We start from the raw sequence: 17,735 nt of genomic DNA, 5'->3' as shown, positions 1-17,735 counted from the left end.
GCTTCAATAGGGACTTCCCGTTCATTAGTTTTCCGAAACAGGTGTTAGGGGTATAGTTCAAGAATTAATAAAATCTTGCTGGCATATTTTAGAAAAAGATAATAACTAATATAAATAAAAACTAATTTTCGTATAAGTCAATCAGATTCTCCTCTCAAAATTATCAGTGTTATATTTTTAAATTATTTTATTTAAATATATGTTGACACATTTTAAAATTTGGTTTAAATACAATATTTACAGTTTCTTTTATGACAAGTGCTAAAACTTTTCAACAAAGTTATTGACCATATTAGTCTAAACTAATATTTCTTAAAATATAATTTTGTTACATTTTTCGGAAGTAGATGCTGAAACTCGCAAAAGAGAATATTTTCGTTCGAATTTGATTTTCGCCTGACAAGGTTGAATCGTTTTTTATCACACTTATGTAGAAAAAAAAGTTGCATGAAATATTAAACATAATCATACAAGTTATGTGATTTACTCATATTAATACTATGTCACTTTCTCTTTCCAATATTTGCCCTACAGAAATTTTAGAATAAAAATCTATCCAAATTTTCTTTCTACTTGAGTATGTAATTAGCCTGGAAAATTTCGGTAAAATATATACTGAAATTTAAGTATTATTTTTTCTTTAATTCAAGCAATACGTATGAACTTAATCGATGCGATAAATTTAGAGTGATAAATTTTGGTTAAGAATTTTTAAGAAAGTTGTAGTTTCGCTATTCATGCCAAACAAAATCTAACGCATATACACTTATTCTTATGAAACATTTTAAATTTCTGTTCGAAAAGCGATAAAGAAAAAAAACAAAAACCTTAGAATGAGTTTAAATTCAAAGATCCTATCCTCAATTAAAGAATAATTCTCATAAATTATAATTATAGGTATACTTACTTTTAATAAGAATGCCGTAATCATTCGTTGTCGCGAAAAATCTTTGTATTAGAATTGTTTTGTCTTTATTTATATTTAATGAAGAGGGTTCAATAAAGAAAAATAAATTTATACTATTTTGGTTTTGTGTTTTCGGTAATATGTTATATTACCTTAAAAATTAAGAATTTAGAAAAAAATAATAATAATAAATTTTTAATTAAAACTTTAATGTGCTTTTACTTTGTTATTTTGCTGAAATTGTTATAACAGCTTATTAAATTGATTTCGTCATAAAGTAAAATAATAATAGTATTAAGTCAGCATTGAAAAGAAATAACTATTAAATGATTGTTAAACAGGGCAGAGTATCAATTATTTTCATAGTAATATCGAAAAAGCAAATCCTTAATTTATTATCACCCAAATTTTGAGTTTGCGTAACTAAATTTTTCTAAACTGAATGAAATAAATAAGTAATGTCTACTTTCGTTTTAGTAAGTACAAACTGGTGCGTTCGTCCATTGCACTTTAAAGTATGTCATTTGTAAATAAAAACTAATTTTCATCAGATTATTATCGATCAGATTCTCCAGTCAAGATTATTAACGTTTTATTTTAAAATTATTTTATTTAAATATTTATTAGCATATTTTACCAATTTGTTTAATTACAATATTTTTATTCTCTTATATGAAAAGTGTAAAAAATTTCTAACCAAGTGGCCAAATTTACTAGATCTTCCCGAATCTAGTAAATTTGGCGAAGAGACGTCTGAGAAATCTATACTTATGCCAAATTTTTTTTCATTAAAAAATAAATACTTTCACTGATAAAATAATCAAAGAATTACTTGTTAAAAGTTTATTAGACAAGCCTACAATTTTTACAGAATGAGTTATCTCTATAATCAGAGAATTCAAGCCGAAGGCGCAATCGGGAAAATATTTTAACATCATTAATCTGTTCCAATAATACACAGCTTAGGAAAGATCTTTTCAGTTAACTCTGTATCTTACCAAGTTCCATCGTCTGTGAATCATGTATGTAATATTCTATTTAAAATTGTAGTTTGTACTAGGATCGTTGTGATAATATATATCATATTTTGGAATTAAATTCAGAACTTTGAATGATAGCGCCAAGGTATAATTAATAGCAATTTTATAAAATAACTAGGGAAGTCCACACCCTACTAGCTGCACTCTCAAACCCACGAAACTGCTTTCGCAGTCTTTTTTTTTTTCGGATCACTATCCAATCAGATTTCGCTTTGATCCCTCATTGGATAATGATGAATTTTAGTCAAATTTCGTATGAATGGTGGCACTCTTTTTAAAATGAAGCTCTAAAAATATTAAACATAAGGGCTCTCCAGCATGAATATGCTACACATTGTTTTATTATCAGAAAGTTTTCCAGAGAGGTATCGAAATTTACCGAATCACTGCATAAAAAGGTGGTACTGAAAAAAAAAATCTAAATATTATACGGAAAAATCAATATCATGCAGGTACCAAAATTTTTAGTGGAATGTGTGAAACAAGAAAATAAGTTTTTTCTTAAGATTTTAATTGTTTTAAATTATTTTACAAATATTTGAAGCTAAAGAGATATTTATTCTTTATGCACCATTTCCTAGACATCGCATTGAACAATCCGTTTACTGTACAAAAAATATATCTCTCATAACATGCAGTGGTATATAAAAGAGACTATTAATGAAAGCATTCATATAATCTTGAATGCATTTTGCATCTCAACTAAGAATACCACAAATCATAAATATCATCATCTTCACATGAAATAAAATTATTTTCATCACTATCGTAGTTGTAAGAAGAATCACTGGTGTCATCCCCATTAATATCCTTTCCTTTCAATATACGATTTATAATCTTTGCATCAGTATTATCGAGAATTTCGCCTTCACCTGCTGAATTCGATTTCCATTCTAAGCAGTCCAGTAAATAAATGAAGGCTCGTTGCCTTTGTGGAGCAGAGCTGTCACAGAATCCAATGAATTTGCAAACTTCTAACGACTTGAGTTTACCAATAGTTTCACTTGAGAGAGGATAGAACCATTTTAATCTGCTACGAAAGCTATCCAAGCCGAATTGGCATGTATGATGCCAGCTATATAAAAGCATTCCGATTCCCTTTTTAGAGAGCAATAAATCATTCTTGTACCGATTGACCTCGCACAGTGAGTTACAGCACCAGTTTAAGAAATGTGTTGCAAATTTCAAATTACCGAGTTTTAAGAAAGTGGGTACACTCTTCAAATACAATTTTTTGAACTGGGAAATTTCTTCAGAACAACTTAAGCTATGATTTATAAATCTTTCAAATCTATCCCATCCAGTCTCGTAGTCATTGCTCATTTCGATCAACAGGTTGAAACATCGAGGAAAGTTGCCTTTTTGAATAAAAGTTTTTTTGAAGGAAGTAATATCTTCTTCCGTCTCAAAGCGCTATTTTAAAAATGTGTTTACGCATTCGTAATCATTTAATCGAATCAAAGAAATGTAAATTTTCATTAGATTAAGTATTTCTTTCTTATAATGTTTGATTTCATTTTCGGATGGAAAAATCCAATTTAACCATGCATCGACAATTGGAATATCATTGCTGATGATTAAAAAAGAAATTACACGCTTATATTCTAATATAAGCATCTTGATCATACGTATGATATCATCATGCATTGGTAAAAGCTTTTTTATTAACGTGTCCAGAAAAGTAACTTTACCGGATAAAATTACGTGACTTAAGTCATTATAATTTATTATATTCAGGGCAATGTCTCTTCTTTCTTCAGGTGGAATATTGCTTATTATCACATCGATTGTTCTAGTGTCATTTACTTCAAGTAAATTCCATAATAAGCCTTCCATATTTAGGCTAAGTGAGTTTTTTAATCTTATTGGACTAAGATGCCAGATTTCTCTGATCAGATCGCCAGTGGTTCTGCCACCTTTTATTTCCTCGGTAATGTCGGATATTATTCCGAAATAAACATCTTCCTTAAGATAATCGAACATCAGTCCGATTGTGGGCAGGAAAAATCTTTGCCAAGGCCAACAAAAAAATAAAGTTTTTAATATTATCTCAGAATGAGTTTGAAAAATACAATACTTTTTCTGTTGATCATTCATTTTAGATAACAAAAAGAACAAAATATCTGCAAACGGGTTGTATTGTTGATATTTAATGACTGTAGCATTCAAAATTTTATCTCTGAGTTCCATTAATACCAAATTGATCCAGTACTCCATATTGATATTCTTTTCTTGCTCCGTTAATAACTTCCAGAAGTATTTGAGAGCAAATATGTTCCCAACACGCACGGACATCGAAGTCATATTTTGATAAATACTCCGATTAGAATCATATTCATATTAGACCAAACTCGTAATCTTATTAAAAAATCTGGGCAATTCGTTTTCAAGATAAGCAGTCCAATAGTCTACTATATGATCCCTATATGCGTTATAATAGGCATTATAAAACTTTTTCTTTTTCTCAGAACTCATATTCTGCCATAAATATGAAATATTTTCCTCTAAGCAGTACTTACAAGCTAACTCATACAAAGAACTGATGTCTTTTACTTGGTCTTCATTATTAATCACCTCTTTGAGAGATTTAACGTTATCGATAACTCCTTCCATTGTGTAATAAATAGATCCTCCAATTTTATGAATATCACGGAAATCACAATTCATTTCATCGAAATAATAATTAGTTTCGCATAATTGTAGCCCTACAGGCTCAATAACATTAGATATTTTGATTTTTAGTAAATCTGGCAAGATGTGTCTTTTTAATTTGTTTAACACTCTTTCTTTTAATTCACTAAAACTATAAAGATTATTTAAAGTATCAAAATGCACATTTTCAGGTTCTGACCACAATCTTACTGCTGTGCACACGAGTGCTATACTCTCTAGTGAAGGCGGCTCGGTATAGTCTACGAAGTTGTCATGTTCTTTTCCATCTCTTTCTTGTTGCTCGCCTGCAATGAACAATTTTTATATTTAGTTCTGAGATGCCATTTCTTTATCGTGATGAACTACAAAAACGATAGCAAATTCAAGAGCTGAGTAAAAGGCGGGTTGAGAGGATTCTCTTTTTATTTATTCAGTTTTTAGTATTTTAAAATGCTATTTGCGATAAAAATTTTAAAATTACATTAGCTTGCCTTAATAATTGAGGGAGAAGAAATTTTCCTCTAAAAAACATAGCGGTAAAAAAAAATTATTTTAAAAAATAAAATAACACATTCACAAACACATTGTTTGAGTGATTTTTTGTTACTGGATGATTTACTGCTTAAACACAATCAAAACAGTAGAGATGCATTGTTCTTGGTGATATATTTGAAACAGATTTGGCTTTATAGATCCCAGTAAGTTTGACAAAGAGACGTCTAAAAAATTCTACAACTATACTCATTTTTTTTCATTAAAAAATAAATAATTTTCACTGATAAAAAATAAAAGGATCAAAGGTTGCATGTCAGGAAAAATGTACAAAAATTCCATAATTGTACTTTTCCAATGATTATATTATCTGTAACAAAAATAGTAATAATCTGAATAACTTACCAGCTATTACTATACTCAAATTAGTTGCTCAACAGTTGCCACTTTACATATTAATTATTTTCTTATTGATTAGCTATCTTTAAATGGATACGCTTCTGCCTTTAACCTGTAAACATTACAACAATAGCCCTGATTTTTTACACAGCTTTCAAAGGCAAACAGTTAGTAACAGTTATTTAACATCCAAACTTTTGAGAGAATGGGTAAAGTGATAAGCTAACGGTATATTATGTCAATTAAAATTTTGTTTTTATGATAACTGTCATGAACCGGTTCTTCATAAAAATCTATACTAAAATATACATTAAAATGAAACACAATTTTTACCTCGGTTGATAAATTTCTGAAAATATATTGAGCTGATTTTCGAACCTGATGTCGAAAAAATACAACAATAAGAAGCACTAGCTGAGGAAATATTAAACAGTAATAATAATAAGACAACTTACTCATTGCAGAATTCGGAATATATCTTGTCCTTTTATACATTAAAATTTGTGTTTTCGTTTGAACATTAGTCTTTTAACTTCGAATAGCATTAAATCATGGTAATAGTTTTTACGATATATACTTAAACAATTGGACGGATTTTTCTGATTACACATCTGATAAATAATTAATTTAAATACAAGCGTAAGACAAGAGATTTCTGATAGCAGACATAAAGATAATTCTGGTGACTTTTAAATATGACCTAGCGGATGTTGTGAAGCTCAAGTGCAATGTGCTGGAAACAAAAAGGAGATAATTCTTTATTTACAGAAAAATTAATTGGGAAAATTAAAAAACACATAAATCGCAAAAAAGAGGCTGTTTAGAGAGGAACAAAAATTGTGATGCGGAATTTAACTATAAAATTAATTTAAATCCTTTTTATGTAAAAAAAATAATAATAAATTTTAGCTAACTTTATCCTAGTTTGCATGAGAATGACAAGTGACAACATAGTATAATTTTATGTCAATTGGCCCACTGGTTTATTTCGCCCTCTCAGAAAGTAGGCAGTATCTCTATAAAAGATTTTGTATTCACCAAAATAAAATATTTTGTTTAGGGCGGCAGAATTGGATATCGCAACATTTTGAAAAATTATGCTTTAAGACATTTGCATATAAAACTTTCAATGTTATTTATTCCAGCATCATTCTAGTCATAATATTTTGGAATTTTTTTTTAAATTTAAAAAAAAAGAAGAATAAAAATTAGAAAAATATTTGTATTTTTGTCCTTTCACTGTTATTGAGAAAAAGTCACTCAAAATTTTAAAAATTTATTTAACCTAACAAAATGAATTGTCAAGCGCTATTATCTCAGATTTTATAGTCTTGAAACATAACTAGCTATTTACTATCTTTGACAGACTAATTTTTAATTAGTAAAATCGCCCCACACTTAATTGGACGTCGAATAAATCGCTTATAAAAATAAAATTTTGTGAAACCAAATCATTTTATATGAAACTAATATTGTTGTTGTAATTCATTTACGTCGCACTAAAGCTGCACAATGGCGACGGGCTGGGACACATCCCTGAAGATGATCCGAAGACAGGCCATCACAATTTTGATCCTCTGCAGAGGGGGAAACTAATGCTGAATTTCCTCGTTTAAACGGTTATTTGTTGTTTCTAGTCCTCGCTTAATTGCATAAAAAAGAGATACTGACATGGAAAAAAAAATATACCTATATATTTTTAGTAAATTTTTAACCAGGTAGAATGGGAATTTCCGTTTTTCAGTAAAAAACAATATAGGTTGTAGCTTCAATAGGGACTTCCCGTTCATTAGTTTTCCGAAACAGGTGTTAGGGGTATAGTTCGAGGATTAATTTAATCTTGCTGGCATATTTTAGAAATAAATAATTACTAATATAAATAAAAACTAATTTTCATATAAGTCAATCAGATTCTCCACTCAAAATTATTAGTGTTATATTTTAAAATTATTTTATTTAAATATTTGTTAACAAATTTTAAAAATTTGTTTAAATACAATATTTATAGTTTCTTTTATGACAAGTGCTGAAACTTTTCAACAAAGTTATTGACCATATTAGTCTAAACTAATATTTCTTAAAATATGATTTTGTTACATTTTTTGGAAGTAGGGGCTGAAACTCGCAAAAGAGAATATTTTCGTTCGAATTTGATTTTTGACCGACAAGGTTGAATCGTTTTTTATCACACTTGTGCAGAAAAAAAAGTTGCATGAAAGATTAAACATAGCGGTACAAGTTATGACTTACTCATCTTGATACTATTTCACTTTCTCTTTCCAATACTTGCCCCACAGTAATTTTAGAATAAAAATCTATCCAAATTTTCTCTCTACTTGCGTCGCAATAAAGTATTTAATTAGCCTGGAAAATATCGGTAAAATATAAACTGAAATTTAAGTATTATTTTTTCTTAAATTCGAGCAATACGTATGAACTTAATCGATGTGATAAATTTTGGTTAAGAATTTTTAAGAAAGTTGTAATTTCACTATTCATGCCAAACAAGATCTAACACATATACACTTATTCATACGAAACATTTTAAATTTCTGATCAAAAAGCGATGAAGAAACAAAACAAAAACCTTAGAATGAATTTAAATTCAAAGATCCTATCCTCAATTAAAGAATAATTCTCATAAATTATAATTATAGGTATACTTACTTTTAATAAGAATGCCGTAATCATTCGTAGTAGCTGAAAATCTTTGCATTGGAATTGTTTTGTCTTTATTTAATGAAAAGGGTATTGTTCATTAAAGAAAAATAAATTTATATTATTTTGTTTTTGTGTTTTCGGTAATATGTTATATTATCGTAAAAATTAAAAAAAATATATTAAATGTTTAATTAAAACTTTAATGTGCTTTTACTTTGTGATTTTGCTGAAATTGTTATAACAGCCTATTAAATTTATTTCGTCATTAAGTAAAATAATAATAGTATTAAGTCTGCATTGAAAAGAAATAACTATTAAATGATTGTTAAGGGCAGAGTATCAATTATTTTCATAGTAATATCGAAAAAGCAAATCCTTAATTTATTATTTTATTATCACCCAAATTTTGAGTTTGCTTAACTAAATTTTTCGAAACTGAATGAAATAAATAAGTAATGTCTACTTTCGTAATAGTAAGTACAAGCTAGTGCGTTCGTCCATTGAACTTTTAAGTATGATGATATTTGTAAATAAAAACTAATTTTCAGCAGATTATTATCAATCAGATTCTCCAGTCAAAATTATTAACGTTTTATTTTAAAATTATTTTATTTATATATTTGTTAACATATTTTACCAATTTGTTTAATTACAATATTTTTATTCTCTTATATGAAAAGTGTAAAAAATTTCTAACCAAGTGGCCAAATTTACTAGATCTTCCCGGATCTAGTAAATTTGGCGAAGAGACGTCTGAGAAATCTATACTTATGCCAAATTTTTTTTCATTAAAAAATAAATACTTTCAATGATAAAATAATCAAAGAATTACTTGTTAAAAGTTTATTAGACAAGCTTAGAATTTTTACGGAATGAGTTATCTCTATAATCAGAGAATTCAAGCCGAAGGCGCAATCGGGAAAATATTTTAACATCATTAATCTGTTCCAATAATACACAGCTTAGGAAGGATCTTTTTAGTTAACTCTGTATCTTACCAAGTTCCATCGTCTGTGAATCATGTATGTAATATTCTATTTAAAATTGTAGTTTGTACTAGGATCGTTGTGATAATATATATCATATTTTGGAATTAAATTCAGAACTTTGAATGATAGCGGCAAGGTATAATTAATAGCAATTTTATTAAATAACTGAGGAAATCCACACCCTGCTCGCTGCACTCTCAAACCCTCAAAACTGCTTTCGCAGTTTTTTCTTTTCTTTTTCTGATCACTATCCAATCAGAGATCGCTCTGATCTCTCATTGGATACTGATGAATTTTATATGAGCGGTGGTACTCTTTTTAAAATGAAACTCTAAAAATATTATTGCAGCATGATATTAAATATAATCATGCTGTGAAACCCTTGATTTGCCTTAAGAAAGCAATTACTTCTGTACTTAAATTAGAATATTAGGTTCTAATCCTACTACTTTAAAAATAGTAACTTTTATAACAGTTAAATAAGTAGCAATGGCGTCAGTAATGGTTTCACAACCACTCCCTCTAGACTAGACAGAATAGAATGCTCATTTCTGTTTAAGAATCCAAAGAATAATGGTTAGAAAACAAACAAACAAAAAAAATTTTTTTGAATTTAGGTAAGATATCAATAATTGAGCAACGTCATTCGACATAATTACCATTAAAAGAGCTATTCGAAAAATTGACAGACACAATTGTAAGTTTGAAGATACAGAAATAAAATTTAAACATCTGAAGCTTCACTTAGTATAAATAACATTGAAATTATTTTTGACTTTTTTTGTTTGTTTGAAAATATAGTATCTAACTATGTGTGAAAACAAAATTGAGATCGAGAGACTGTTTTATTTCACTACGAAAAAGCTTGAAACATTTTGCATAAATTACTCTTTCTATTTCTTTAATGGCCAAAAGCAAAAAATACTCATTCTTTACAATGTTAAGCATACTATTTAAAATTTTGAGACAATAATTGTGGCCAAGGATATTGTACTCGAAAAAATGTTCAATGTTAATTAAAACATTGCAAGCGCGCCTTTCAACTTTTACTGATTTTGTCGTTTATACATTGCTTTAGTATCACAATTTTTTCCAAAGTTTAAAGAAAGGTATCAAAATTTACCGAATCACTGCATAAAAAGGTGGTACTGTAAAAAAAATCAAAATATTATACAGAAAAATCGATATCATGTAGGTACCAAAAATTTTAGTGGAATGTGTGAAACAAGAAAGTAAGGCTTTTCTAAAGATTTTAATTGTTTTAAATTATTTTACAAATATTTGAATCTAAAGTGATATTTATTTTTTATGTAACATTTCCTAGAGATTCCATAGGACTATCCATTTACTGTACAAAAAAAGTATCTCTCAGGGATATATAAAAGACATTATTAATGAAAGCATTCATATAATCTTTCGCATTTTGCATCTCAACTAAGAATACAACAAATCATAAAAAATCATCATCTTCACATAAAATAAAATTATTTTCATCACTATCGTAGTTGTAAGAAGAATCACTGGTGTCATCCCCATTAATATCCTTTCCTTTCAATATACGATTTATAATCTTTGCATCAGTATTATCGAGAATTTCGCCTTCACCTGTTGAATTCGATTTCCACTCTAAACAGTCCAGTAAATAAATGAAGGCTTGTTGCCTTTCTGGAGCATAGCTGTCACAGAATCCAATGAATTTGCGAACTTCTAACGACTTGAGTTTATCAATAGTTTCAGTTGAGAGAGGATAGAACCATTTTAATCTGCTACGAAAGCTATCCAAGCCGAAATACAATGTATGATGCCAGCGATATAAAAGCATTCCGATTCCTTTTTTAGAGAACAATAAATCATTTTTGTACCGATTGACCTCGTCCAGTGAGTTACAACACCATTTTAAGTAATGTGTTGCAAATTTCAAATTACCGCGTTTTAAGAAAGTTGGTACACTTTTCAAATACAATTTCTTGAACTGGGAAATTTCTTCGGAACAAGTTAAGCTATGATATATAAATCTTTCAAATCTATTCCATCCAGTCTCGTAGTCATTGCTCATTTCGATCAACAGGTTGAAACATCGAGGAAAGTTGCCTTTTTGAATAAAAGCTTTTTTGAATGAAGTGATATCTTCTTCCGTCTCAAAACACCATTTTAAAAATGTGTTTACGTATTCGTAATTATTTAATCGAATCAAAGAAACGTAAATTTTCATTAGATTAAGTATTTCCTTCTTATAGTGTTTGATTTCATTTTCGGACGGAAAAATCCAAGTTAACCATGCATCGACAATTGGAATACCATTGCTGATGATTAAAAAAGAAATTTCACGCTTATATTCCAATGTACGCATCTTGATCATACGTGTGATATCATCATCCATTGGTAAAAGCTTTTTTATTAACGTGTCCAGAAAAGTAACTTTACCAGATAAAATTACGTGACTAAAGTCATTATAATTTATTATATTCAGGGCAATGTCTCTTCTTTCTTCAGGTGGAATATTGCTTATTATCGCATCGATTGTTCTAGTGTCATTTACTTCAAGTAAATTCCATAATAAGCCTTCCATATCTAGGCTGAGTGAGTTTTTTAATCTTATTGGACTTAGGCGCCAGATTTCCCTGACCAGATCGCCCGTGGTTCTGCCATTTTTTATTTCCTCGGTAATGTCAGACATTATTCCAACATAAACATCTTCCTTAAGATAATCAATCATCAGCCTGATTGTGGGCAGGAAAAATCGTTGCCAAGGCCAACAGAAAAATAAAGTTTTTAATATTATCTCAGAATGAGTTTGAAAAATGCAATACTTTTTCTTTTGATCATTCGTTTTAGATAACAAAAAGAACAAAATATCTGCAAATGGGTTGTATTGTTGATATACATTGTTGATAACATTCAAAATATTATGTCTGAGTTCCTTTAATACCAAATTTATCCAGTACTCCATATTGATATTTTTCTCTTGCTCTGTTAATAACTTCCAGAAGTATTTGAGAGAAAATATGTTACCAACAAACACGGACATCGAAGTCATATTTTGATAAATGCTCTGATTAGAATCATATACATCGTAGCCAAAACTCGTAATCTTATAAAAAAAACTGGGCAATTCGTTTTCAAGATAAGCAGTCCAATAGTCTACTATATGATCCCTATATGCGTCGTAATAGGCATTATAGAACTTTTTCTTTTTCTCATAACTCATATTCTGCCATAAATATGAAATATTTTCTTCTAAGCAGTACTTACAAGCTAACTCATACAAAGAACTGATGTCTTTTACTTGGTCTTCATTATTAATCACCTCTTTGAGCGATTTAAGGTTATCGATAACTCCTTCCATTGTGTAACAAATAGATCCTCCAATTTTATGAATATCTCGGAAATCACAATTCATTTCAGCTAAATAATAATTAGTTTCGCATAATTGTAGCCCTATAGGCTCAATAATATTAGATATTTTGATTTTTAGTAAATCTGGCAAGATGAGTCTTTTTAGTTTGTTTAACACTCTTTCTTTTAATTCTCTGAAACTATAAAAATTATTTAAAGTATCAAAATGCACAGTTTCAGGTTCTGACGACCACAATCTCACTGCTGTGCACACGACTGCTATACTCTCTAGCGAAGGCGGCTCCGTATAGTCTACGAAGTTGTCATGTTCGGTGGATTCTTTTCCATCTCTTTCTTGTTGCTTGCCTGCAATGTACAATTTTTATATTTAGTTTTGGCATGATATTTCTTAATCGTGATGACGTACAATAACAATAGTAACTGAATAAAAGGCGGATTGAGAGTATTCTTTTTATTTATTCATTTTTTAGTACTTTAAAATGCTATTGCGAAGCGGGACGAACAAAATTAGATTTAATAAAATAACACATTTACAAACCAATTGTCTCAGTGACTTTTTGTTACTGGATGATTTACTGTTTAAACACAATTAAAACAGTAAAGATGCATTGGTTCTTGTATTGGTAATATATTTAAAACAGATTTGACTTTATAGAACCCAGTAAGTTTGACAAGGAGACGTCTAAAAAAATCTACAACTATAGTAAATTTTTTTCATTAAAAAATAAATCATTTTTACTGATAAAAAAATCAAAGAATCATAAAATTATAATTGTAAAAAAATTTTTACAGAACGATTTATGCCTATAACTGCGAGTTAAAGCCATTAACGAAATATTCCAACAAACTAACATCATTAATCTGCTCTTAAGGTACACAGCTGATTTATAATCAGGAAAGATCTTAGTAATTCACACGATATCACTCCACATTCCATTGTTTGTGAGTCGTGGAAGTAACTTTGTATTTAAAAATTATAGTTTGAAGAATTTTGAAAGATAAACCAAAAGTATGAAAAATGTCAGTTATTAATATAAGAGAATTAATAAACTTCACCCCTACACACTACCCTCACCAACCACAAAACTGCTTTCGCTGTTTCTTTCGAATCGCTTTGAATTTTTTTTTTTTTTTTTTTAATTAAGCTCTAAAAACATTAAACATATACATCCTGTTTGATTTATTTACGTTTCGCTACTATTTCGTTCCATTGAGCCTTAAAAAACCTATTACCTCAGTACTTATACACATATATGGCAGTACTTTTACTTTCGTTATTTGTACCGCCGGTACAAGTAAAAAGTACGTACTTTTACTTGTACTTCGTCACTTTTTAAATTTAGTACTTTTACTTGTACTTTCGTTACTTTTTTAGGGAAAAAGTACAAGTATTTGTAACGGAAATGTCGAATGAAATCGTTACTTTTTTCCAAAACTCGGTAAGCTTTCTAAAAATAAAAATTATTTTAAAAAATGCTTATGTTTTTTTTAATTTATAAAATTAATGTGCAATATATATGCATTCACAGCTAACTTCGTGTTTAAATACCTTGACCTTTTAAAATTGTCATTCCTGAAAGGGAAAAGACGGCTCTTTTGAAGAAGAGCTTCATAGTAACATTATTAAAACAACAGTTTGTAAACCTTTAAACAAAGCTGTTTTAGATGGCGTGAGCGAAAGGTTTTGCCATGTGAAATCGCAGGAAGATTTATTGTTTGCTGCAGGTCTGGTACCTTGAATCAAATTTAATTGGTTGGAAGAAAAAGCTAGGGAGGAGGCTCCAAAAAAATTGGAAAGAATTGTCCAAGCTGAACACCCTGCTATAACTAATAACTTAACAGAAGAAAGAAAAAACCAGAGATTTTAAATTTTCTAAAGCTGAAAACATCATGCCAATCACCAGCGACTGAAGAATTTATGGCATACATGAGCTCAAATGACGAAACCGAAAGCTTATCAATTTTGAATCGATATCCAATCGTAAAAAAATTATATGTGAAATGTAATACTGCAGTACCTTCTAGTGCTCCTGTGGAGCGCTTATTCAGCGTGGCTAAGCACGTTCTGAGAAATTCTCGCATCAAACTCAGTGACACCACTTTCGAAATGCAATTATTTTGCAAAATGAATAAAAATATTAATTAGAAAGTTATATTCATTCATTTTAGAGTTTTATGCATTTATTTAATACATTTTAAATAAAAAATGTTGGATTTTGTTAGTACGTTTTTCATTTTTCTTTTTGAACTCACTAATAATACATTTTTGTCTTAATACAGTTTTTTACTGAATACATTTTTACCTTGTACATTTTTTATTAAAATTACGTTTATGCCCGACCTTGTCAAACAACGCCCAGTCTAATCTCTAAGAACTTCAGAACTATTTGTGCTATTTAAAACTATTATCTGAAACGACGTGTTTGCTTTGTTTATGTTTGTGCTTTTAAAACGCGTTTCTATAGAGTAAAACAATTTTAAGTCAATGGTAATTTAAATAAATAAAAATAATAAACTAAAAATTAAAATCAATAGATAAAATTTCTTTTTCGTGCAAATCCATAAAGAAGTTTGATATTAAAATTATATTTGATTTTAAAATTATATTATACGATTATATTATAAAATTATATTATAATATTCTTCCGAATTAAAAATAAATTAATGTCCATAACTTTCAAAATTAAAAATAATTAAATAAATAACAATTTTGCAAAAACATTAAAGAACATAAGAATATTATTCAATAAAATTTTAGGTTACTTTGAATTTTCGATTTCCTAGAAATGTACTTTTAAATCGTTACTTTTTTTGTTTAGTACTTGTACTTTTTACTCGTTACTTTTTAAAATAAGAACTTTTTACTCGCTACTTTTTTTAAAAATACTTGTACTTTTACTCGTTACTTTTTAAAAGAATAAAAAAAAATTGGGGCAAAACTCGAGTCAAGATCTTCTACTTTGCCCCCTGAATGTATTTTTCCCTTTAAACACAGGGAACGTACCATCCTTTGGGGGGGGGCGGTTTACATTATGTCTATGGGTACTGGTCTTCTTCCCCACCTATGTATATTCTTTGCAGTGACATTTAAATAGAGGTGGCCAAAGTAATTCAATTTTTTCTATAGATCAACGGTTGCAACTGCAGAACTATAAAAAATTGCTTGGAAATAAATAGGTATAAAAATTCTACATTCATATCTCTCCAATGTTTATTATTTGTAATAAAAATAGCAAACATATGAATAACTAATTTACCAGCTATTCAGATTTTTGCTCATGAAAAACATTGCCCACTTTAAAAAAAAAAAAAAAAAAAACATGGAAATTAAAGAAAAAAATATTTCAAAATAATCATACTTCCCCAATGATTATAATCTGTAATAAAAATAGTAATAATCTGAACAACTTACCAGCTATTACTATTTACTAACAAAACAAATTTACTAAGGTACTCAAATTACTTGCTCAACAGTTGTCACTTAACAAATTATTCATTTTCACATTGATAAAGAATTTAAAAATGGAAACACTTCGACCTTAAACGTGTCAACATTACAAACAATAGCCCTGATTTTTTACAGAGTTTTTAAAGGCAAATGAGTGACAGTTATTTACCATCCAAACTTTTAGGCTGGTAAAGTAACTAGCTAACGGTTCTCTATAAAAAAAATATATACACTAAAATATACATTCAAATAAAAATGAAACACAATTTTTAGCTCGATTGATAAATTTCTGAAAATATATTGAGCTGATTTTTGAGCCTGACGTCGAAAATATACAACAATAAGAAACATTAGCTGGTGAAATATAAAATAGTAATAATAATAAAACGACTTACTCATTGCAGAACTTGGGAAACACCTTATTCTTTTTACATTAAAACTTGTATTTTCGTTTTCTTTTGAGCAATTATCTTTTAACTTCGAATAGCATTAAATTACGGTAAAAAAATTTTCAAAACATATATTTAAACAATTGAAGTAATTTTTCTGATTACACATCTGATAAATAATTAATTTAAATACAAGCGTAAGACAAGACATTTCTGATAGCAGAGATAAAGATAATTCTGGTGACCTTCAAATATGACCTCACGAATGTTGTGAAACTTAAGTGCAAAGTGCTCGAAACAAAAACTAGATAATTCTTTATTTACAGAAAAATTAATTGGGAAAACTAAAAAAACACATAAATCGCGGCTGTTTAGAGAGAACAGAATTGTGATGCTGTATTTCACTAAAAAATTAATTTAAACCTTTTTTATATAAAAAAAATAATAAATTTTATCTAAGCTGAGAAATTTACCCTAACTTGTATGAGAATGACAAGTGACAACATAGTATAATTTCATGTCAATTGGCCCACTGGTTTATTTCGCCTTCCCAGAAAGTCGGCAGTATCTCTATAAAAGATTTTGTATTCATAAAAATAAAAGATTTTGTTTAGGACGGCAGAATTGGATATCGCAACAGTTTGGAAAATTTGGCTCTAAGACATTTGCATATAAAACTTTAAATATTGTTTATTCCAGCATCATTCTAGAACATCTGACAGTCATAATATTTTAGAATTTTTTTTTAAATTAAACAAAAAAAGAATAATAAAAATTAGAAAAATATTTGTATTTTTGTTCTTTCACTGTTATTTAGAAAAAGTCACTCAAAATTATAAAAAATTATTTAACCTAACAAAATGAGTTGTTAAGCCTTATTATCTCTGATTTTGTAGTCTTGAAACATAACTAGCTATTTACTATCTTTGACAGACTAACTTTTAATTAGTACAATCGTCCCACACTTACTTGGACGTCGAATAATCGAATAAATCGCTTATACAATAAAATTTAATGAAACCAAATAATTTAATATGAAACTAATGTTGAATTTCCGCGTTTAAACGGTTATTTGATGTTTCTAGTCCTCGCTTAATTGCATAAAAAGATACTGAAATAGAAGGGGGGAAAATACATTTTTTCAGGAAATTTTTAACCAGCTAGAATAGAAATTTCCGTTTTTCAGTTAAGAAAAATATAGCTTCAATAAGGACTTTTCGTTTGTTAGTTGTCCGAAACAGGTGTTAGGGTTATAGTTCAAGAATTAATCTAATCTTGCTGGCAACCATACATCAGAGTAAACGAAGGGACTTTTGCCCCTCTTTGACTCACACATCATTTAGAATGTCAGAAGTGTGTCAAACCTTCTTGTCTCGTCCTTGTGTTCTATTTGCTTTAATA

The 17,735-nt window shown here is 28.6% G+C and overlaps 2 protein-coding genes across 2 annotated transcripts; both read right to left on the bottom strand.

Annotated features, from left to right (window-relative positions):
* Window positions 1-3,941: 3,941 nt before the first annotated feature.
* LOC147813936 (uncharacterized) lies at window positions 3,942-6,102 on the bottom strand. The gene is made up of 2 exons (XM_087159750.1): window positions 5,946-6,102; window positions 3,942-4,904 (listed from the first exon to the last, which is right to left on the bottom strand). The coding sequence occupies exons 1-2, from the start codon at window positions 5,983-5,985 to the stop codon at window positions 4,288-4,290; spliced, it is 657 nt and encodes a 218-aa protein (XP_087015876.1). The 5' UTR covers window positions 5,986-6,102; the 3' UTR covers window positions 3,942-4,287.
* A 4,271-nt stretch (window positions 6,103-10,373) lies between these two features.
* On the bottom strand, window positions 10,374-16,567 carry LOC107453475 (uncharacterized). Its single transcript, XM_016070327.3, has 2 exons — window positions 16,341-16,567; window positions 10,374-12,842 (listed from the first exon to the last, which is right to left on the bottom strand). Exons 1-2 carry the CDS (start codon window positions 16,342-16,344, stop codon window positions 10,591-10,593), a joined length of 2,256 nt encoding a protein of 751 aa, XP_015925813.1. The 5' UTR covers window positions 16,345-16,567; the 3' UTR covers window positions 10,374-10,590.
* Between the last annotated feature and the right edge of the window lie 1,168 nt (window positions 16,568-17,735).

This window comes from Parasteatoda tepidariorum, chromosome 3, assembly GCF_982258835.1.
Source record: "Parasteatoda tepidariorum strain Cologne lab strain chromosome 3, Ptep-v5.0, whole genome shotgun sequence".
In the NCBI taxonomy this organism is placed as follows: Eukaryota; Metazoa; Arthropoda; class Arachnida; order Araneae; family Theridiidae; genus Parasteatoda; species Parasteatoda tepidariorum.
This window is presented reverse-complemented; position numbering and strand designations above follow the sequence as displayed.

Bases quoted from the DNA above. Each gene is read 5' to 3' on its own strand.
- LOC147813936 (XM_087159750.1), bottom strand. From the start codon at position 5,985: ATGTATAAAAGGACAAGATATATTCCGAATTCTGCAATGA. The intron at 4,905-5,945 runs GTAAGTTGTCTT...TGTTCATTGCAG, and splicing joins TATTCCGAATTCTGCAATGA to GCGAGCAACAAGAAAGAGAT.